Source organism: Chlorocebus sabaeus, chromosome 16 (genome assembly GCF_047675955.1).
Source record: "Chlorocebus sabaeus isolate Y175 chromosome 16, mChlSab1.0.hap1, whole genome shotgun sequence".
NCBI classification, from domain to species: domain Eukaryota; kingdom Metazoa; phylum Chordata; class Mammalia; order Primates; family Cercopithecidae; genus Chlorocebus; species Chlorocebus sabaeus.
The window spans coordinates 76,095,261-76,117,830 of record NC_132919.1 but is presented as its reverse complement, the minus strand read 5'-3'; the positions used below and the strand labels follow the sequence as shown (position 1 = coordinate 76,117,830).

Below are 22,570 nucleotides of genomic sequence, written 5' to 3'. Positions count from 1 at the left end.
TGGAGTGCAAAGGCTCACCACAACCTCCACCTCCCAGGTTCAAGTGATTCTTCTGCCTCAACCTCCCAAGTAGCTAGGATTATAGGCATGCGCCACCACGCCCAACTAATTTTGTATTTTTAGTAGAGGTGGGATTTCTCCATGTTGGTCAGGCTGGTCTCAAACTCCTAACCTGACGTGATCCACCTGCCTCGGCCTCGCAAAGTGCTGGGATTACAGGTGTGAGCCACCGTGCCCGGCCGAAAAGAAATCTTCCAGAATGGATATTTGGCTTAGAAGGACTGCGGTTCCTGGCCTGGTTTCTGTGTCCTGACTCAGAGCAGTCTTCACTGGTTCCTTTTGTTGAGTTAGCCATGTTTAGTTAACGTTGATCAAAGATGGGGCGTATATTCCAAAAAGAACAATGCCTAAGACCACCCACGGAAAGCCTGAGCCATGCACGTGCCTTTCAAATCCCCCGTTGCGTAATTCTGGCTTTTCCCCTCCACCCAGGTGAGCCGCCACCTGTCCAAACTCTTCGATAGCCTGTGTAAACTAAAGTTCCAGCTCGATGCCAATGACAAACCTCTCAAGGTGGGCCTGGGAATGTACAGCAAGGAGGACGAGTACATGGATTTTGATCAGGACTGTGACCTCTCGGGGCAGGTGAGTGTGTGGGCATGCCGCACAGGGAACCCAGGACAAGGGCGCAGCTGTGTCTGGGTCATATGCCCTCAGACGGCGACGTCCGGAGAACCACCACCCTGTGCAGCTGCCAGCCCGCCCCTGCTCCTCTCCTCTGCCTCTCTAGAAAACCCTTAAGGGACTGACCTCTTTATAGAATTTCTAGCACAGCCTTACCCGTATAGCACGAGTGTATCCTTAGGGAGAAAGGGGAGGGGAAAGGACGGGAGAAAAGCCCTGTTCGGGAGACTGAGGCAGGAGAATCGCTTGAACCCGAGAGGCAGAGGTTGCAGTGAGCCAAGATCATGCTACTGCACTCCAGCCTGGGTGACAGAGTGAGACTCCATCTCAAAAAAAAAAAAAAAGCCCTGTTAATGTCATTGAATCCTTTTTATCACCGGGTTGCACATCTCTGAACCACCAATTCCCAACGCCTGTCCAAAATAATCGGCTGCGCTGCCCACCGCTCAGAGTGGTCCCCGCAGCCTCTTCCTTCCCCAGCAAGCGTGTCCCCCAGGTCAGGGTGGGCTCCTTCTGCCATCAGAAAACTTCCAGGCTGCCCCCTCCCCCATCTCATTACCCAGCTATTGATCAAGCAATAGAAACCATTTTAACATCAGCCTGAGGAAAATACAAGGCAGAGGTAAATCAGCTGTAGGGAAAAAAAAAAAATCTTGACTCGAGAAAACCTGAGGTTCAAAGAGCTGAACACGGCACACACGTGGCCTGCTCTACATGGATGGGGTGAGTGGGGCAGTGACAGCGTCTGTCCAGATTCGCTTCCTGGGCTTACCCCTTACAAACAGAACTGCAGACCACAGTGAGGCCCGCCTGCACCGTGCTTACAGCTAACAGGAAAAATCTGGCCGGGCACGGTGGCTCATGCCTGTAATCCCAGCACGTTGGGAGGTCGAGGTGGGCAGATCATCTGAGGTCAGGAGTTCAAGACCAGCCTGGCCAACATGGCGAAACGGTCTCTACTAAAAATACAAAAATTAACCAGGTGTGGTGTCACACACCTGTAGTCCCAGCTACTCGGGAAGCTGAGGCATAAGAATCATTTGAATCTGGGAGACAGAGGTTGCAGTGAGCTGAGATCACGCCACTACACTCCAGTCTGGGTAACAGAGCGAGACTTAGTCTCCAAAAAATTCATCTCCAAAAAAAGAATCTACCTTCATATCCTCTTGAGGGTTTTTTTCTCCCAGTAGCAGTTACTTGTGGGTATGTTTTTTGTTTATTTGTTTGTTTGTTTTTGAGACAGAGTTTCACTCTTGTCACCCAGGCTGGAGTGCAATGGCACAATCTTGGCTCACTGCAACCTCCACTTCTCAGGTTCAAGTGATTCTCCTGTCTAAGCCTCCAGAGTAGCTAGGATTACAGGCGCCTGCTATCATACCCAGCTAATTTTTGTATTTTTAGTAGAGATGAGGTTTCACCATGTTGGCCAGGCTGGTTTTGAACTCCTGACCTTAGATGATCCACCCACCTCAGTCTCCCAAAGTGCTGGGATTATAGACGTGAGCTGCTGCGCCCAGCCCCCAGCCACATTTTTAAAGTGAGTCTTTGACGAGCCGGGTGTGGTGGTGCACACCTGTAGTCCCAGCTGCTTGAGAGGCTGAGGTGGAGGCATCACTTGAGCCCACAAGTGGAGGCTACAGTGAACCGTGACTGCACCACTGCACGGCAGCCCGGGGCAGCAGAGCAAGACCCTATCTCAATTTAAAAACAAAAGGTGTGGCCAGGCGTGGTGGCTCAAGCCTGTAATCCCAGCACTTTGGGAGGCCAAGCTGGGCGGATCATGAGGTCAGGAGATCAAGACTATCCTGGCTAACACAGTGAAACCCCATCTCTACTAAAAATACCAAAAAAAAAAAAATCCTCCGGGAGTGGTGGCAGGCGCCTGTAATCCCAGCTACTCAGGAGGCTGAGGCAGGAGAATGGTGTGAACCTGGGAGGCAGAGCTTGCAATGAGCCAAGATCGTGCCACTGCACTCCAGCCTGGGTGACAGAGCAAGACTCCATCTTAAATTAAAAAAAAAAAAGTGTGTCACTGTTACGGCTCTGTAAAATCCTTGACACGTCTGCCCCTGGGATGAACATGATGACAAACATTTTTCTTTACAACAAAGCAAATTATTGGAACTAGAGGCAGGCACACGTGGCTGTATTTGGTCACCGTGGCTCCCGTCCCCAGGTGGAAGTGTGGCTGAATCGAGTGCTGGACCGAATGTGCTCCACCCTCCGGCACGAAATCCCAGAGGCCGTGGTGACCTACGAAGAGAAGCCAAGGGAGCAGTGGATCCTGGACTACCCGGCCCAGGTCTGAGGCGGGCGGGGGCTCGGCGGTGCCTCGTGGCTGGGATAAGGGGCAAGATTCTCTGTGAACTGTGGCTCTCCTGTGAACTGTGGTCCCCTGGAAAACCGTCTAAGCTTTCAGCAGGAACTTCTGTGTTAGCGGGTGCTAGCGATCGCTCACTGCGTGGGCAATGGGGGGCATCTACTTTCAGGTGGCCCTGACTTGCACCCAGATCTGGTGGACGACCGAGGTGGGCCTGGCATTTGCCAGGCTGGAGGAAGGCTATGAAAACGCTATCAAAGATTATAACAAAAAACAGGTGCGTTACTAGCGTTTAGTTAGTTACGTTTTTAAAACTTGTTTAAAAAGCAGGTGCATGGCCCCATGTGCCCGTCTGAAACCTGCCAGGTGAGTACCAGCAGCACCTTCTTGTCAGAGGCTGAGCCCCACGAAACCGCCATTTCCACAGGCCAAATAACAGCCACGCACTGCAGCCCTAGGCACCTCTCCCCACGGGTAACAGACACCTTCAGAAATATGTACTTTTTGATTTCTCACCTGAAAATCATCAAATGCTACTGCAAGTCTTTAAAAAAAAAAAAAAAAAAAAAAAAAAAAAGTCCTTGATTAGAAATACAGAAACTAAAGATCATCTTTAAAAGAAGGAGAATTTACCTGTAATTCCACAACCCAAGCATGACACTGTCAATGTTCCCTTATACAACCTGCTACACTGTGTGTGTATGACTGATTTATATGTAAAAATATACAGACTCGCTGGATGGTGTTAAAGTCAGCTGTTTTTGCTTCTTATCCACTCTCTTTCATGGCTTGAATTTCCTTCTACTACGTCCGTGCTAGTGTCCCACCAGGGCCGCATCACAGTGAAACCAGTGCCTGGCTGGGGCCTACCGAGGGCGCTCCTGCTTTTCCTTACTGTAAACAAGACCATGGCAGTGTTCCCTATGCAGCTGCGGGCACCCAGCCACAAGACCCCCCAGTGCACATGGGCATCCGTGGCATCTCAGTGAAAGCACCTGTCCCCCGCAGATTAGCCAGCTGAATGCACTCATCACGCTGCTCATTGGGAACCTCAACGCTGGCGACAGGATGAAGATCATGACCATCTGCACCATCGATGTGCACGCGCGGGACGTGGTGGCCAAAATGATCGTGGCCAAGGCACGAGTGCCCCGTCCCAGGGACCTGGGGAAGGGCAAGGGGACACTGGGTTCAGGGCAGTGCGTTCAGGGACTCCAGACCCTGCGACTTCCTCTTGCTGGGGCACTGACTCTGTTGCTGGCTGCGGCTGCCTCCTAACCCCCTTGCCCGGACTCACCCCTGGTGAGCCACACATAGTGGTCAGAGGAGCGGTGCCCGCCCATTGGAAGTGCCATTCCATAGTGAGATTCCACTGAGGGCGGCCATACAGTTGGACGCGGGCGCTGGAGGGGGAAAGAGGGCCAGGGAGGGTTCCCTGGGCACCCGGGGACCAGCCAGCCCTAGCTCTTGCATTCCGTTTGGCAACAAGAGCTCCGGCTCATCCTGCAGGTGGAGAGTTCTCAGGCCTTCACCTGGCAGGCCCAGCTCCGGCATCGCTGGGATGAAGAGAAGCGACACTGCTTTGCCAACATCTGCGATGCCCAAATCCAGTATTCCTACGAGTATCTGGGCAACACGCCGCGGCTGGTCATCACCCCGCTCACCGACAGGTGAGGCCTGTCCCCGAATCAATCACATGGTGCCCTTGGGTCCCTTCCCCAAGATTCTTGGAACCGTCCCACTTGGATGTCAGCTGTGGAGGCTGGAGGGACCGGGCATTTACGTCAGGTGGACGTGTGTTCACATTCAGTTCTCCCACCGTGTCCTTGTTCCAGCACTGGCTGTGTGACCTTGGGAGAGTTCCTCCACCCCTCTGTGGGCCTGCTGAGTTGGGGTCATGTTTTATGGACCCTCACGAGCAGACTCTGGTCTTCGTAGCAGTGGCCACCTCCCCGAATGCTGCAGGTGGGAAAGGCACCTGGGCTGCCTCTGCCCCACGGTGGTGGCTCCTTTGTCACAGCTGAAGGTTTTCTGTCCTTTTCCAATGTGTCTCCTGGGGCCGAGCAAGTGTAATAACTGCAATGAAAGAGAAAGTGGTGGCTGGGCGCAGTGGCTCACGCCTGTAATCCCAGCACTTTGGGAGGCCGAGGCAGGTGGATCACCTGAGGTCAGGAGTTCGAGACCAGCCTGGCTAACATGGCAAAACCCCATCTCTACTGAAAATACAAAAATTAGCTGGGCGTGGTGGTGGGCGCCTGTAGTCCCAGCTACTTGGGAGGCTGAGGCAGGAGAATCATTTGAACCCAGGAGGCAGAGGTTACTGTGAGCCAAGATTGTACCACTGCACTCCAGTCTAGGTGACAGAGTGAGATTCTGTCTCAAAAAAATAAAAATAAAAGCAGGGAGGCCTTTTAAAAGCAGGGGTCACTGGCACACGTGCTTACCTGCAGTCATTTGCAGGTGCTACATCACCCTGACCCAGTCCCTCCATCTCATCATGGGCGGAGCCCCTGCCGGCCCCGCTGGGACCGGCAAGACTGAGACAACCAAGGACCTGGGCAGAGCCCTGGGCACCATGGTCTACGTCTTCAACTGCTCCGAGCAGATGGACTACAAGGTACGCGGCCGGAGTCCAGAGGAGGGATCCAGAGTCCCCACGTAGAAACAGATCCTAGCACCCTGACCTCTGAGGCCCTGCAGTGAGCTCCAGGTCTCTGGATACCTGTGAATGACACTGGGGAGGAGGCACCAGGGCCCCCACTTGCTGGTGGCATCCCCCTCAGGTGGTCTCTCTGGAAAGACTCCCAGGTGGACAGACGCAGCCCCAAATGTCCTGCCCCAGGCCCCGCCCTGGAGGTGACCCTCTCTCAGCTTCAGTTGTAAGATTGCCCCAGAACTGGGGACTCTGCACAGGGGTGAGCACCTCCCTCATGGTTCAGCATGGGGTGGGGTACAAGCAGTGTCCAGGTGGGTTTGGGAGGGGAGCAGGGGACGGTCCCGGTCCCGTCAGTCATCAGAGCCTGCACAGGACGTCATCAGTTCACAGAAGGCCAGGCAGGGGAGGGGATACCTTGGAGCTCCAGGCTGCAGCAGCCTCTTGCAAGAGCAGGAGGTAAGGGAGATGGATCCCTGAGTTTTGGACCCTAGGCCTGCAGAGGGTCTCCCCTCTCTGGCTTGGATCCAAGCTCCACAATCTGGGAGACCCCTCCGGAGGTTGAGGATGGGGCCAGCAGCCGCTGTTCACTGTCAAGGCCACGCAGTCCACATCCACCTCCTGGATTTTAGAAAAGTGAAATCTGAAGTTGGATCTCCCTAGAAGGGGCTTATCATCCACCTGGAATCCCAGGTGTAGATGGGAAGAGCCCTTTTGATGCCCAAGTGGGTCCTAGAGGGACACAGATGCCTTGAGGAAAAGCCTCTGGCCTGCTCGACGTGCACCCATCGCACCTTAGAGGACTCCCTCTCCTCTCCGTGCGAGAAAGAAAAGATCTGAGAAAACACGCCCTTAGAACTCAAAATGCACTTCTCTGAGCCCCCTTGTTAGGGACTCCAGGAAGCCTCCATCCTGGGGTCTGGGAGCTCTGGGGGTCAAGGGTGAAAGGATGGGCTCTTCCTGGTACCCAGCCCTCCACGGTGTTACCCTGGGCAGTAAGCTGACCTGCCTGCTGGCCTGCGGAAGGCCCCAGTGCACCGGGGCCTGAGCGAGCTGTGGGCAAAGAACACGGCTGAAGAGGCAGGGGGAGGCCCCTGCAGCGCCCACCCTCCCTGCCACCCTCCCAGCTCTTCCTTTCTCCCTCTCACCCTTTCCAGTCCTGTGGAAATATCTACAAGGGCCTGGCCCAGACGGGAGCCTGGGGCTGCTTTGATGAGTTTAATCGCATCTCGGTGGAAGTCTTGTCTGTGATTGCTGTGCAGGTAAAGTCCCCTGCCTGCGGCCTCGGGGTCACATCGGGTAACTGGCTCGTCAGCTTTCCTATGACCTCACACGCCAGACAGACCCTCCTTGCCTCTCTGCAATGTTCCAAGCACTGAAGGGTGGTGTGGTGCCAGTGAGCCCCTGCCCTGCAGGGTCCCGCAGCCTGGTTAGGCATACAGATTGAAAACAGAATCAGATTACAGGTTACATGTATGGTAGCGTGCTCCCTCTCCTCTCCATGCAAGAAAGAAAAGGGCTGAGAAAACATGCGAGGCTTAGAACTTAAATGTGCTTCTCTGAGCCCCCTCGTTAGGGATTCCAGGTGGAAATACAGGTGGGAGAATAATTAATTTTGCTTAGGAAAGAAGGACAAAGTGCTTTGTGACTGGTATCAGCGGAGCTGGGCATAGGAGGTGCTGAAAGGGAATGGCAGGAAAGAAAGGAGGGAGAGGAGGAAGAGGAGGAGGGAGGAAATGTGCCCGTGTATTTTGGGAACAACCATGCCGGGGCACAGAGCGTGCAGTGGGGTGGCTGCGGCGACATGGGCGCAGGGACCTGGGAGTCAGGAGTGGCCTGGGCCATGCTTGTTAAAATCTCCAGCGCGGGCCCCACTTGTTAGGATTAGCATTTCTGCATCTTAAACAAACGCCTCAGGTGATCCTGATGCCTGCCAGGATTGACAAGCACTGGGCTAAGGTAAGCGGAGGACGACCTAGCGGCCTGGAACAATTGTGCTGTTCCAAAAGGAAATGCAAGTCAGGGCGTTGACAGTGTCAAGGTCCTCCCACCCCAGGATAGACCAGGAGCATGTGGGGTGTGGACGTGCGAATGCCGCCTGGGCTGCTCAAGCCCCGCAAGCTGGGTGGAAAGCCCACTTTATTTATTTGTTTGTTTGTTTATGTTTGGTTGGTTGGTTGGTTTTTTTTGAGACGGAGTTTTACTCTTATTACCCAGGCTGGAGTGCAATTGTGCGATCTTGGCTCACCGAACCTCTGCCTCCGCCTCCTCAGTAGCTGGGATTACAGGCATGCACCACCAGCCCGGCTAATTTTGTATTTTTAGTGGAGATGGGGTTTCTCTATGTTGGTCAGGCTGGTCTTGAACTCCCGACCTCAGGTGATCCGCCCACCTCGGCCTCCCAAACTGCTGGGATTACAGGTGTGAGCCATCGCGCCCGGCCGAGAGTCTGCTTTATACACCAACTTAACCCCTGACTCTCGGCTTGGCAGTGATGCGGACTCCCTGCGCCTCCACCTTCTAATCTGTAAAACAGCGTTGGTGACACAGGTCTGCCTGTGGGATTAGAGGTGGCCGGGGGTGGCTGCTTCCTCCTCTCCTTATGCTCCCTCTGCCCCAGTCATTCCCCAGCCCCAGGGCCAGAGGCCACGTGGCCAAGAGAATGGGGACCCCAACCCATGGGCAGTGCTGGCTGTTGCCTTGGGGACCCTCTCCCTCGCCCACAGCGCATGAGCACAGTTGCTGAGCACCTCCGAGGTCCATGAACAAACCCCAGAATATTGATGTAGCCCCTACTCTGGGCACTGAATGTTCACGGGCTCCGATGGAGACCACAGGAGAGGCTTGGCCTAGGCGGAAGCAGTGCCGTTCCGAAGGGCCCCGGCCCTGCCAGGGGGCGAGCGGCACGCTCAGCAGACTAGGCATGGGGGTGTCTGGGATCACCAGGGCACCAGGACTTGGCTCTTGTGGGGAAGACAGGGAAAGGCAGGTGCTGGGAGCAGCTTTACCGCGAGTATTGGGCTCCCTCAAGTGGCGACTTGGAGAGCCACAGCTGCCTTCTGCAGGTTTCCAGAGACCTCAAGCAACAGCCCCTGAAGCTCTAGGTTTAACCTTGTAGCTGACAGGTGGCCTTCAAGACTGTCTGATACGGAAGTGGCCGCTAACCAGTCCTCTGACAGATCATTGCCAAAGTCGTAACAGGACAGAAAAGGGCTGGGAGTGGAACCCCGCTCAGCAGGAACGAGGTCTTGAAATACTTACCGGTTCCTGCAACAGCCTGGGTGTATCTCCAGAGAATTTTGCTGAGTGATAAAAGTCCATCTGGGAAGATGGTGTACGATACAATTCCACTTATATAACATCCGTGAAATGACTAAATCACAGAAACAAAGGACACGGTTGCCAGGGGTCAAAGGGAGGGAAGCGGGCAAGAGGAAAGTGGGTATGGCTATAAGAGGGGACATAGGGGTCCCCGTGGTGACAGCAATGCTGGCCTCAGTGTCGCACCCCCCACCCCCACCCTGCTGTGACTGGCACTGTCATTAGGCAAGATGCTCCATCAGGGAACATGGGACAGAGAGTATGCAGAATTGCCTTTGTATTTGTTTTCTTCCCCCAATCCCTGTCTTTTGTATTTTTTGTTGAGACAGGGTCTTACTATATTGACCAGGCTGGGCTCAAATCATCCTCCAGCCTCAGCCTCCTAAAGTGCTAGGATTACAGGCGCGAGCCACTGTGCCTGGCCCTCTGTATTATTTCCTGCACGACATGTGAATCTACAACTTTCTCAAAAATAAAAGGCTTAATTTTAAAAAGAAACTAGGAGCCTGCTGTGAATTCACAGCCTCGTGCTGTAACATACACGAAGGCCCCTCTGGCCTGTGGAAGCTGGCTATTTCCATGCTAACATGTCTGTGTCTCCAAATGTGCAGGTAAAATGTGTCCAGGATGCAATTCGGGCCAAGAAAAAAACATTCAATTTCCTGGGAGAGATCATAGGCCTCATTCCCACTGTCGGTATCTTCATCACCATGAACCCTGGGTATGCCGGACGCACAGAGCTGCCTGAGAACCTAAAAGCCTTATTCAGGTACATGGTCCTGGTGAAAGTGACACCGTGGTAAGCCAGGCCAGCCACAGCAGCGTCCCAGTGCCAAGGGGTGGGCAGAGGGGAGGGGCAGAGGGCAAGCTGGGGAGGGAAAAAGTCATCAAAAGCTCCCAAGATGGCCAGGCGCAGTAACTCCCTCCTGTAATCTCAGCACTTTGGGTGGCCGAGGAGGGTGGATCACCTGAGGTCAGGAGTTTGAGACCAGCCCGGTCAAGATGGTGAAACCCCGTCCCTACTAAAAATACAAAAATTACCTGGGCATGGTGGTGCATGCCTGTAATCGCAGCTACTCGGGGGGGCTGAGGCTCAGGCAGGAGAATCGCTTGAATCCGGGAGGCGGAGGTTGCAGTGAGCTGGGATGGTGCCATTGCACTCCAGCCTAGGCAACAAGAGCGAAACTGTCTCAAAAACAAACAAAAAACTCCCAAGATGAGGCAGGCGAGGGCCTCCTAGAAAGCACTCTGTCTTTCCCCCGGGTAGGAGGACCCCACCTGAGACACAGCGATGGAAGGCAGGGTTCAGGGACTGGGGTGGCTCTCAGAGGAGGGGCCTGAAGGTGCCCCCAGCAGAGGATGTGGAAGGAGGAGGGAAGCAGGGAGCGGGCGGGCTGGGGGCCTGGTTCCAGGGCCCAAAGGTTCAACACTCTGCCGTGGTCCACCCGGCAGGCGCGGCGTGCTCTCCTAGGTGAAGAGGGACAGGCGGGGGTGTAGGTGGGGAGGGAGTGGGCAGAAGCCCACGGACGCCGCTGACCTCCCCAGGCCCTGTGCCATGGTCGTCCCCGACTTCGAACTGATATGCGAGATTATGCTGGTGGCCGAGGGCTTTCTGGAAGCCCGCCTTCTGGCCAGGAAGTTCATCACCCTGTACACCTTGTGCAAGGAGCTGCTCTCGAAGCAGGTGTGTGTGTTCTGGAGCTCGTGGCGGGTGCGGGGGGGAGACTGAGGTGCAGGCAGCACCAGGGTTGGCTTCCGGACCTGCCTGCTGGCCGTGGGAAGGTGAGCCCACGTCTGCCCCCCTGTGCCCACTGCCCGCAGGATCATTACGACTGGGGCCTGAGAGCCATCAAGTCTGTGCTGGTGGTGGCCGGCTCCCTGAAGAGGGGTGACCCCAGCCGGGCGGAGGACCAGGTGCTCATGCGGGCGCTGAGGGACTTCAACATCCCCAAGATCGTGACCGACGACCTGCCTGTGTTCATGGGACTGATTGGGGACCTCTTCCCGGCTCTGGACGTGCCTCGGAAACGAGACCTGAATTTTGAAAAGGTTGGTACTCCCGAACCTCGGGTCTGTCCGGGGAAGCCTGCCTGGCTGGGGCTTCCTTCCCGCTGATGTTGGACGGGTGGGGACCCATGTCACACACACGTTTCCTGGTGCTACAGAGAGACCTCTGAGCCACAGCTGTCTCTGTGGCCCTGACCAGCCCCACTCTCTCCGTGCTGGGGGAGGTCAGTCTCTCAACTGGGGTTGGGGGACTTCGGGCAAACCGATCCCCTGCACAAGGTCGCAGTGGAGCTATGTGAGCTCTCAACATGGACAGCAGAACTTGCAAAGGCATGTGCGTTGGAGAGCAAGGCCGCCTGCCAGAGGGCAAGAAGCCCCCAGCCTCCCGGTGAGAAGAAAGGCTGCCTCAGTTCCTCACCCAGCCTCATCTGTGTCTCCCCAGATCATCAAGCAGAGCATCGTGGAGCTCAAGCTGCAGGCGGAGGACAGCTTCGTGCTGAAGGTGGTGCAGCTGGAGGAGCTGCTGCAGGTCCGCCATTCGGTGTTCGTCATCGGGAACGCGGGCAGCGGCAAATCTCAGGTGCGTCACCCCTGCAGGGACCCTGCAGGGATCTGGCATGGTGGGGGAGGGCTGGGGCGAAGGGTCAGCCCTCCATCACTCCCCGCCACCCCAGAGACCCCAACCCAGTACATCCCGGGAGCCCTCCGGCCTGAGTCATGGGCCAGGGAGGAAGCTGGAGGCCGAGGAGGAGGGGAGGAGTGGCCACAGCCCGTGGCCCCCGATCCCTGGGTGAGGCCTCCCTCCCTGTTCCTCCTTGTCTTCCTGCTCTTCTCTCCTTGACGTCAGTCACTTGTCTCCCTGTCCCTGTGGCCAGCCCGACCCATCGCCCTCCTGTCCCCTGCTATGGCCTGGAGTGTGGTGACATGCGGAGGGTGGTGGTGGATGTGACTGATGTCTGTGACGTGGAAAATTCCATGCCAGCCAAGTGTCCAGCCACAGGCCCACAGGCTCGGCTCTTCTACTATTGTTTAAGAGCACTCCCAATGCCAGCCACACAGGAAAGCTCACCACAAGCGATGTTTTAAAAGGCAGAGGCTGCATGAACCCAGTTTCCTAAAAAGGAACTCGGACATACACATACAGGAAATGCCCTCAACTGCATCTTTAAAGCTCATTTTCCCTGAATGGAGGATTATGGGGAGTTTTCCTAGATGGTTTTTCAGTGTGTGCGTATTACTTGTACCATGAGGAAGAAAGTAATGTGCATGTTTTCAGAGCCTCGCACAGTCTAGGGCAAGCAGCTCTCCACAGGCTGCAGACACAGGGGACAGTTAGCGTCCCGTCACCCAGGCCACCTTCACCTCGGTCATGGTTGGGGGGTGTAAACTCACCTACATGCCCCCAAAGCAAACCTGATCCAGAGAAGGGTTCAGCCTCGTGGTTCATAAAAGGCATCCAGGGCCGGGCACGGCGGCTCACGCCTGTAATCACAACACTTTGGGAGGCCGAGGCGGGCTGATCGCCTGAGGTCAAGAGTTCAAGACCAGCCTGGCCAACATGGCGAAACCCCGTCTTTACTAAAAATACAAAAACTAGTTGGACATGGTGGCAGGTGCCTGTAATCCCATCTACTCGGGAGGCTGAGGCAGGAGATATCACTTGAACCCTGAGGCAGAGGTTGCAGTGAGCTGAGATCACACCACTGCACTCCAGCCTGGATGACGAGTGAAACTCCCATCTCAGGAAAAAAAAAAAAAGGGCATCTAGACCTACCCACGGTCCTGGGGTTAGTGGGGCAGGATGTGCCAGGAACATGGAGTCACACGTGAGTGACCCACACCTTCGCCAGGTCCTCAAATCCCTCAACAAGACCTATCAGAACCTGAAGAGGAAGCCGGTCGCCGTGGACCTGGACCCCAAGGCGGTCACCTGCGATGAGCTCTTTGGCATCATCAACCCAGCAACCAGGGAATGGAAAGATGGTAACGAGGGTGGTCCCAGGATGGGCTGCAGGGGCTCACCCAGTCCAGTGCAGTGTGTGCTGAGCCATTCCCGCGTGCAAGGCCAGCCTCCCCAGGCTAGGGTGGGGTGCACAGGCACGTGGCCTGCAATGGTGGCACCATGGTGACAGAGTTTATGGGGAGCAGTGGGCATGTGGCACCTGGGCTCAGGGGTAAGGGATGGGGGCCACAGGAGCTGGGACAGTGAGGACTGCAGGCCTGCCCTGGGCAGGCCAAGGGGAGAGGCCAGAGCAAGGATGGGTGTGACCCATGTGGAGTGCATGGGAGCCCAGATGTGCAGGCTGGAGGCTGCCCGGGGAGCCCTTGCCTCAGTCGGTGAGCTCTGGGGAGGAGCTTCCCTGGGAAGTGGCATGCCCAGGTTTGCACTTTATGAAAGGAACTCGGGATGTTGGAGAGTGGGCTGTAGAAAGGAGCCACGAGAGCTAAGGAGGTGTCAGCGGGAGCGGGGTGGTCCTGACCAGGAGCCTAGGTGAGGACTCTGCCCAGCCTGTCCCCCGCACCCTACCCATCAGAAGTGGCACTACCCCTGACCCGCTTTCCCTGTCCCCCTTCGCTGGCTTCTGCATGTACAGCTCACTTCCCCTGCTAGAAGGCAAGCTCTGTACCCCCAGCCCCCACCTCGCCCCATTCCATGCCTGACGCATGATGCGTGCTCCACAGACCTCTGCTGAGCATGAGTGGACAGATGGACAAAGCTGGGTGCACAGGTGCTGCGCCCAGTGGGGTGTTGAGCCTGGAAAAACTGAACCAGCCAGGGCCGCAAAGAGGGGCTGACAGGGAGGGCACAGGGTCGGAGGAGGGTAGGCAGGGCCTCAGGCATGGAGAGGGCATGTAGGAGGGAGGCCACAGAGAAGGGAGGGCAGGGAGCCCGGCCACCTCATGCCCGAGGGCCTCTGCTGTCCCTCTGAAGTAGAGGACAGGCCACCTCCGAGACAGAGGCCAGGGTCAGGACCGGTGGGGACTGGAATGGGGCCAGAGCAAAGGGCCCAGGGTTACACTACCCGCCTTCCCCAGGCCTGTTCTCCACTATCATGCGAGACCTGGCCAACATCACCCATGACGGCCCCAAGTGGATCATCCTTGACGGGGACATAGACCCCATGTGGATCGAGTCTCTCAACACCGTCATGGATGACAACAAGGTTCGCGGGGCCTGGACTCTAACCCCCGAGGTCACCCAAGGCAGAGGGACAGTGGGGGCTCACAGGGAGGCGCCTATGCAGCACTCAGGCCCTGCACGCAGGGCTTGGGGCAGGGGGCGTGTCTGGAGCTCCACAGGGAGCTATGAGTGAGGGGCGCCTTGTCACAGGACTTTGTCACATGTGCTGTGGTTCTGCATGCACCTCACCTTACATTTTAGCAGCAGGATGGGTTCAGGGTAAAGGCCTGGGGAGCAGAAATTGTTATTTAGAATTGTCTAGAAGCCATTTTTCTAAAATGCTCCTCAGTTGGATGCAGAAGGGAACACAAGACTTTCCAGGATGGGGAGGGGTGACGGTTTGAGAAAGCAGCCGTGACTCCATGCTGCAGCCCTCCCCGATGTGGGTGTCTAGAGGCTGCTGGAGTCAGGGAGGGCAGCGAAGCCCTGGGCCAAGGGACTAGGGCTGTGGGCCAGGGGTGGCAGGGCTGGCCTGAGCCTCTCCTCCTTGTTTGGAGGTTTGCTCCGAGGACCCCCACCCCGGAACACCATTGGGATGGCAGGTGTCGCCGCAGGACCCCACGGGCTGCTGTCCCCCTCCTAGGTCCTCACCCTGGCCAGCAATGAGCGGATCCCACTGAACCGCACCATGAGGCTGGTGTTCGAAATCAGCCACCTGAGGACGGCCACCCCAGCCACCGTGTCCAGAGCCGGCATCCTCTACATCAACCCAGCCGACCTGGGATGGAACCCGTGAGTGGGGCTCTGACTTTCCTGTTCCAAACCTCGGCGGGGAAAGACAAAGTGGTTGGCCTGTTTCCGAGTTGCATATTCATTCATCATTCATGTAACAAACTGTACCAGGCCCTCACCAGGCACCAGGGCCGCAGCAGGGAAGGGGCGAGAGACAGACCCGGGAATAAATGGTATAAATCCACAGTGACATGAGGCAGGGCGGCTGAGCAAACGGACATTTGCACAAAGTGCTGGGGAACAAGGGCTGGTGTGGGAAGGGAGGTCTTGGCCTCCATGGAGGTAGGAAGTCTTCCCAGGTGACTGAAGTTTGGGCTGCCATCTGAAGGGTCAGGCTGCCTCTCAGGGATGAAAACAGACTCACCAGACAAGAACCCGTGCTCACAGGGCATGGCAGGGAGTGGAGTGTTCCCGGATGGGCAGTGGTCAGGTTCTCCTGGCCAGAGCATAAAGGGGGAGGCTGCCTCTGGCGGAAGGTGCTGATGCTGGGCTAAGGTGCAAACGGCGCTTTCCAACGTGACGAGGAAAAGCAGCCGGTCTTGCCAGCAGGACGGGGGCCGCTGGGGATGGGAGAGGAGGGGATGGGTTTAAGAGATATCTGAAATCCGGAGAAATGGAAGACTTGATATTGATTCCAGAGGCATATTTTTGGGCTTGGACACATGGCTGGTGATTGACAGAGTAAGGGATTTCCTGGGGACATAGAAATGAGAGTTTTGTGCAAATGTCCCGCATGGACTTAGGCAGAAATCCCAGTGGGGCATTACTGGGGTAAGAGGCTTCAGAGGAGTGTCTTGGCTGGAGGTCACAGTTCATCCACCCGCCCACCCGCCCATCCACCCACCTGCTCACCCACTCACCCAACCACTCATCCACCCACCCACTCACCCACCCGCTCACCCACTCGCTTGCCCACTCACCCGCCCACTCACCCGCTCACCCATCCACCCGCTCATCCACCCGCCCACCCACGCATCCACTCATCCACTCGCCCACCCACCCATTCACCCACCCGCCCACCCACACACACCACCCGCCCACCCACACACACCACCACCCACCCACCCATTCACCCACCCACCCACACACACCACCACCTGCCCACCCACTCATTCACCCACCCACACACACACACCACCACCCGCCCACCCACTCATTCACCCACCCACACACACACACCACCACCCGCCCACCCACTCATTCACCCACCCACCCACCCACTCATTCACCCACCCACCCATTCACCCACCCACCCACACACACCACCACCCACCCACCCATTCATTCACCCACCCACCCACCCACCCATCCATTCACCCACCCACCCACCCATTCATTCACCCACCCACCCACCCATTCATTCACCCACCCACCCATCCACTCACCCACCCACCCATCCACTCATCCACTCATCCATCCACTCATCCACTCATCCATCCACTCATCCACTCATCCACTCACCCACCCATCCACCCACCCATCCACCCACCCCACCACTCACCCACTCATCCACCCATCCACCCACCCATCCACCCACCCATCTATTCACCCACCCACTCATCCATACACCCACCTGCCCAGTACTTTGCACACCTGCCATGTGTGTCCAGGATATTCCATGCTGAGGAGCTGGGCTGTCCAGGAAAGATGTAAAGAGGGATGAGGGAAGTTGGCTTTCTGAGAAAAGCCAGCACTGTTGGGGAGGAAGAGGAATCTGTGAGGGTTTCAGAGGAGGAACGAACCAAAGGCACAAGGGAACCCAGGACACGTCATCCCAGACACCCAGCGACAAAAGCTTCAGGAGGGAGCAGGCTCAGCAGGATGGCACCCAGAGTCAAGCTAAGGACAGAAGAGTTCCCATTGCATTTGGGAACCAGGTACACCTCCATTGCTCAGGGAGAACAGCTTCAGGGCGTGTTGAGGGCAGAGCCAGATGGCAATGAGTTATGGAGGAGCCCGCAGGAGGCTCTAGAAGTGAGGCCAGTCCTGCCTTTGAGTGCCGGAGGGCAGGGCTGGAACAAGAGGAAGGAAGCTTTGCAGTGTTTGTCAAGACAAGAATGATGTTTGACCATGGGATGCAGGCATGGCTGTTTCCAGGTGCATGCATGTCTATAGGCAAAGAAAATTAAGTTTCCGGAGTTCATGCTGATGCACTTCTTTGCTCTGTGCGTGGGAAGCGAGACCCTCTGCTGGGAGGCAGGCAACACAGCGTGGCCAGGGTTTGAGAGGGATACCAAGTGAAATGTTCCCTATGGAGACAGGGCCGGGAGCTGCTGAGCCTGGGTGCCTCTGTGCCGGCTTCTCCAGCAACACTTGCCCGCTTACACAGCGTCCTCCAGCTGCTGAAACAATGATCACTAATGGGGCAGCTTCAAACAACAGACATTTATCCTCTCCCAGCGCTGGAGGCCAGAAGTCTGTGACTGAGTAGGCAGTGATCAAGGAGTAGGCAGTGCTGGTTCCCTCTGAGGCTCTGAGGGAGAACCTGTCCCAGGCCTCTCTCCCAGCTCCTGGGGGCTCCCGGCAGTCCTTGGCATCCTTCAGCTTATGGACACACCCCTCCCATCTCCTTCCCACACACGTGGCCTTCTCTGTGTGTCTGTGTCCAAATTTCCCGCTGCTTATAAAAACACGGCCATTGGATTCCGGGTCCACCCGAAATCCAGGATGATCTTGTCTCAAGATCCTTGATTACATCTGCAAATGCCCTTTCTCCAAATCAGGGCACATTCTGGGTTCTGGGTAGACGTTCTTTTGCAGGGCCACCATTCCTACCCACTACACCATGTGTGGGAGTTTCCAGCGTAGGCAAAGGCAATGTCCCAGGAACTGAAACGAAGCCCAGGTAGGAGATGCTGAGACACGGGGACAGGAAGAAGACAGGATTGTGGGGTCCTCAGGGGGACACCCTATGGGAGCAGAGAAGAGGGAGCCAGAAGCAAAGCCAGCGTGGGCTGAGGCAGGAACTGGACACCTCCAAGGAGTAACCTAGAGGAAGCAGGAGGAGGAGACCTGAGGATTGGCAGAGGAGAGAATGGAAGTGGATGAGAAGCAGGCCCAGCGTCCCCAGACAGCAGGAGCAGCCGTCCTATAGGCAGCTGCCAGGGGCAGGGACACCTGACACACCCAGGATGGCCCTGGGGACAGGGCAAGAAGCCATAAGGACCAGAGGTAAGAAAGTCGGCCTGTCTCACCAGCATATCTTTCTCCTGGGGCCTGTGCTGTGCGTATCGGAGCCAGCACACACGTCCGCACGCGCTCAGTGACTCCTACCAAGGCAGCATCACAAATTTGACACACATATCTTCAAAGTAGAAGGCAGAAAGCAACAGGCTCCGCGTAGATTTGCAAATCAGTCCCCTACTGAAGACCAACTGGACTCGGAATTCAGTTCCCAGCTGCGACAGGTATGGAGACACCCTGCTTCGCTTAGAGATGTATGAAGGTTTCCTCTATTATGCTGGATAATACAGGGTGCTGCACAGCAAGACATTCAGCTCTCAGTTCTCTGTTGTGATAGAGGTTCAGGAAGGAGCGGAGGTCCCAGGACAAGAGCACACTCACAGAAGAGTGAGTGTCTGGCCGGGCACGGTGCTCATGTCTGTAATCCCAGCACTTTGGGAAGCTGAGGTGGGCAGATCATCTAAAGTCAGGAGTTCAAGACCAGCCTGGCCAACGTAGCGAAACCCCATCTCTACTAAAAATACAAAAATTAGCCAGGCGTGGTGGTGCGTGCCTGTAATCTCAGCTACTTGGGAGGCCAAAACAGGAGAATCACTTGAACCCAGGAGGCAGAGGCTGCAGTGAGCTGAGATCGCACCACTGCACTACAGCCTGGGCAACAGAGCAAGACTCCATCTCAGAAGAAAAAGAAGAAAAAAGAGTGAGCATCTGTCTAAAGAGGCCTGTCTATCGGTTGACTTAGGGCGGGCTGGCTGTGTGTGCTAACAGGAGCTTCCTGCTTAGGCCCTGAGCATCCTGGAAATGATGCACATGCTGTGCTCACTGGCACTCAAGGGAGCCAGGCGCTAGTGATGCTTTTAGCAGACGCTGATTTGGCGACACTTACCCTGGACAGGCCCTCTTCTCTGAGCTTTAAAAATATCAGCCCATGTAGTCCTTGGAAATGAGGGTCATGGAAACATCACCCATGTTTACAGATGAGAAACCAGGGACACAGGCATGTGCAGTAACTTGCCAAAGCAGCAGCTGGCCATGGTAGAGCCAACTCAAGCCTGGGTAGTCAGGTCCCAGAGTCCACACCCCTCACTGCCATGGCGGGCCACCTCCACACAAACCACCCAGAGGTGTCTGTGGTTGAAAGTCCAGTGTGGCTCTTCAAAGACTGCTGGTTGTATTGATTTGGACTCTTACACTGAACATGGCAAATTCAACTCAAGCTAACTGAAGCTTAAAAAAAAAAGCACCAAGGGGTGCTTCAGGCATGGCTGGATCCAGGAGTCCAGATGATGTAATGAAATATCCCCGCTCCTATCCTTGTCTCTCCTTTCTACCCGCTTCCTGTCCCCACCTTCCCACCCCTGAGATGACATCATGAGATCTTTCTCCTTTTCTGTTCTTCTCCCATCCCCCAGCCCTTGGTATGTGCGTCGCCTGTGATAGCAAGAACAGCTCCCAGCTGTTCTAGACCTACAGCACCCCCATAGCTAGCAAGCCCAGAAAGGGCACAGCCCCCACAACCCTGGCACCCTCCTCCGACCCTTTCAGGGCCTGCAACTTGCCCCTCTGGCACCCTCATTTGGACCCATTGACACACAGGCGTGGCAAGCCTGAGGGCAGCCCCAGCAGAATTGGGTGGAGGTGAGGAGGGGCGTTTACCAAGGCAGGGACACTGGCAGACCCAGAGCAGCGGCCGTGTCATCGGCACCTCCTGTCACCCCCAGGGTGGTGAGCAGCTGGATCGAGAGGCGCAAGGTGCAGTCGGAGAAGGCCAACCTAATGATCCTCTTTGACAAGTACCTACCCACGTGCCTGGACAAGCTACGCTTTGGGTTCAAGAAGATCACGCCAGTGCCGGAGATCACGGTGATCCAAATGATCCTGTACCTGCTGGAGTGCCTGCTCACGGAGAAGACCGTGCCCCCCGACTCCCCCAAGGAGCTGTACGAGCTGTACTTCGTGTTCGCCTGCTTCTGGGCCTTCGGTGGGGCCATGTTCCAGGACCAGGTGATGCACCTCAGGGGCCTGGCCACCCACACGGTCTCTCGGCATCCCACTGAGCTGGGCCCTGATTTTCACTTCTGTGTCTCAACAGCTTGTAGATTATCGAGTGGAGTTCAGCAAATGGTGGATCAATGAATTTAAGACCATCAAGTTCCCCTCGCAGGGAACGATTTTCGACTACTACATTGATCCCGACACGAAAAAGTTCCTGCCCTGGACAGATAAAGTGCCCTCCTTTGAGCTGGATCCTGATGTCCCACTGCAGGTAACTGTCCCCAAAGCAGGGCCACTGACTGGCAAGTTAGAGGCAGGAATCTGTGCAGCACCCCCCACACGCCTGTACAGAACGTCCAAACGCCCGATTTTCAACAGTAGGACCTTTTCGGTAGAACATGGCCTGCACGCTAACAGGAGACAGAAGTGTCTGAGAGTCACAGCTCCCTCCCCTCCCTCCCCTCCCTCCGCCTCCCTCCGCCTCCCCCAGGCCTCTTTGGTCCACACCACGGAAACCATCCGCCTCCGCTACTTCATGGACCTGCTCATGGAGAAGTCCTGGCCGGTGATGCTGGTGGGGAACGCGGGGACCGGCAAGTCGGTGATGATGGGGGACAAGCTGGAAAGCCTGAACACCGACTACTACCTGGTGCAGGCCGTGCCCTTCAACTTCTACACGACCTCGGCCATGCTGCAGGGTAAGGCTGGTCTGGTCACACCCTGCCTACCCGGCTGACCCCACAGCCCCCATTCCCTGCTGTCCCCTCTCACTGCAGGCCCAGGCACTCGCCAGCCGCTTTGCACCTCTTCACTTCCCACGCCCCACCCGCTAGCCTTTCCTTCCTGAGTCGGAGACAAAGGAGGAGCAGCCGGGACCCCTCTTTCTGGTGCTCCCCGGTGGGCATGGTGATGGGGGTTTGATGGCCAGTCGAGGCAGCAGGTCCCCCGGGAGTGTCTCAGCCAATCTGAGGTGATACAAAGGTGACGGAGGGCAAGGTTCCTGCCACCCTCACCTCTCATTGCTCTGTTTATTCCTGGGGCTGTACCTGGTGCCCCCTCAAGGGCCACTTCCAGGGCAAGTGCATTTGGTAAAGTTGGATCCCAGCCAGGTCCCACCTTCTGTCCTCCAGGGGAGCAGGTAGCGCCCCTCCCTACCTAACAGGCTCTGGCTCAGGAGACGCAGGCGGACGGCTGACCCTCTGCCCTCTCTAGGGGTGCTGGAGAAGCCGCTGGAGAAGAAATCGGGGAGGAACTACGGGCCGCCAGGCACTAAGAAGCTCATCTACTTCATCGACGACATGAACATGCCCGAGGTGGACAAGTATGGGACGGTGGCCCCACACACCCTCATCCGGCAGCACATGGACCACCGGCACTGGTTAGATGGGGCGGGGCCCGGGGGGAAGGGCGTGGCCATGGGGCGGTGAGGGCGGGGCCAGGGAGGGGCGCAGGAAGAGGTGGAGCCCCAGGGCAGTAGGGCCGGATTGGCGTGGGGCCATGGGGACGGGGCTGCAACCTGGGTTGGGAGACACGGGTCCTAGCTGGGCCCCCAAGCTTGTGTGGCCACAAGGCATTGAGGCAGGGCCAGGGCAGGGGAGAGGTTCTATCAGTTTCGTCCATCCCCTATTTCACAAACATATGGCTGTGGCCTAGAGCCTCAGTGGAGGGGATCCCCCCTTCCACCGAGGTGTCTGTCCCACCGGGAGATGAAGCAGCACATTACCTGGTAAAGGAAGAGCCCTGAGGAAAACCCCCAGCGCAGTTACAGAGGAGCCCCCAGTTCCTCAGAGTCCCAGCAGAGAGATGCCCCTGGGGAGATAGTGCTCAGCTGGAAGCTGTGTCGCCCTGGCTGTGGGACCTTGGAGAGCATTCTGGGTGGAGAGAATGCCACGTGTAAAGGCCTTGCGGCAGGTGAAGGAGCCCAGGGAGGGCCCGGTGTGGCAGGAATGTGAGAGCCAGAGGGAGAGGGAGCCCAGGGCAGCTGCAGCCAGAATTCCAGGGCCTCGGTAGAGAGTGCAGACTTTCTCCTAATGGCACCAAGAAGCCGAGGGTGGCACGTTTAGGTTTGCAGCTTGGAAAGATGAGAACATTCAGGTCAGTTGTCTCTCTTTTTTTTTTTTTTTTTTTTTTTGGAGACGAAATCTCGCTCTGTCACCCAGGCTGGAGTGCAATGGCTCGATCTTGGCTCACTGCAACCTCCACCTCCTGGGTTCCAGGAATTCTCCTTCCTCAGTCTCCTGAGTAGCTGGGAATAAAGGCGTCCGCCACCACACCCAGCTAATTTTTGAACTTTTAGTAGAGAAGGGGTTTTGCCATGTTGGCCAGGCTGATCTCGAACTCCTGACCTCAGGTGATCCACCCGCCTCGGCCTCCCAAAGCGCTGGGATTACAGGTGTGAGCCTCCGTGCCCAGCCACAGTTGTCTCTTTTTTTTTTTTTTTTTTTTTTTTTTTTTTGAGACGGAGTCTCGCTCTGTCGCCCAGGCTGGAGTGCAG

General features: G+C 56.4%; 1 protein-coding gene across 1 annotated transcript in view; it reads left to right on the top strand.

Annotated features, from left to right (window-relative positions):
* DNAH17 (dynein axonemal heavy chain 17) overlaps nt 1-22,570 on the top strand; it is a 150,434-nt gene that overhangs the window by 66,895 nt on the left and 60,969 nt on the right. The window contains exons 31-48 of the mRNA XM_008013099.3: nt 493-645; nt 2,861-2,986; nt 3,174-3,281; nt 4,013-4,144; nt 4,514-4,674; nt 5,465-5,621; nt 6,815-6,919; nt 9,590-9,747; nt 10,524-10,662; nt 10,800-11,027; nt 11,428-11,565; nt 12,836-12,968; nt 14,022-14,149; nt 14,750-14,898; nt 19,803-20,085; nt 20,174-20,347; nt 20,567-20,774; nt 21,289-21,454. Of these exons, the coding sequence (XP_008011290.3) occupies nt 493-645; nt 2,861-2,986; nt 3,174-3,281; nt 4,013-4,144; nt 4,514-4,674; nt 5,465-5,621; nt 6,815-6,919; nt 9,590-9,747; nt 10,524-10,662; nt 10,800-11,027; nt 11,428-11,565; nt 12,836-12,968; nt 14,022-14,149; nt 14,750-14,898; nt 19,803-20,085; nt 20,174-20,347; nt 20,567-20,774; nt 21,289-21,454 (2,846 nt within the window). The remainder of the gene's footprint in view (nt 1-492; nt 646-2,860; nt 2,987-3,173; nt 3,282-4,012; nt 4,145-4,513; nt 4,675-5,464; nt 5,622-6,814; nt 6,920-9,589; nt 9,748-10,523; nt 10,663-10,799; nt 11,028-11,427; nt 11,566-12,835; nt 12,969-14,021; nt 14,150-14,749; nt 14,899-19,802; nt 20,086-20,173; nt 20,348-20,566; nt 20,775-21,288; nt 21,455-22,570) is intronic.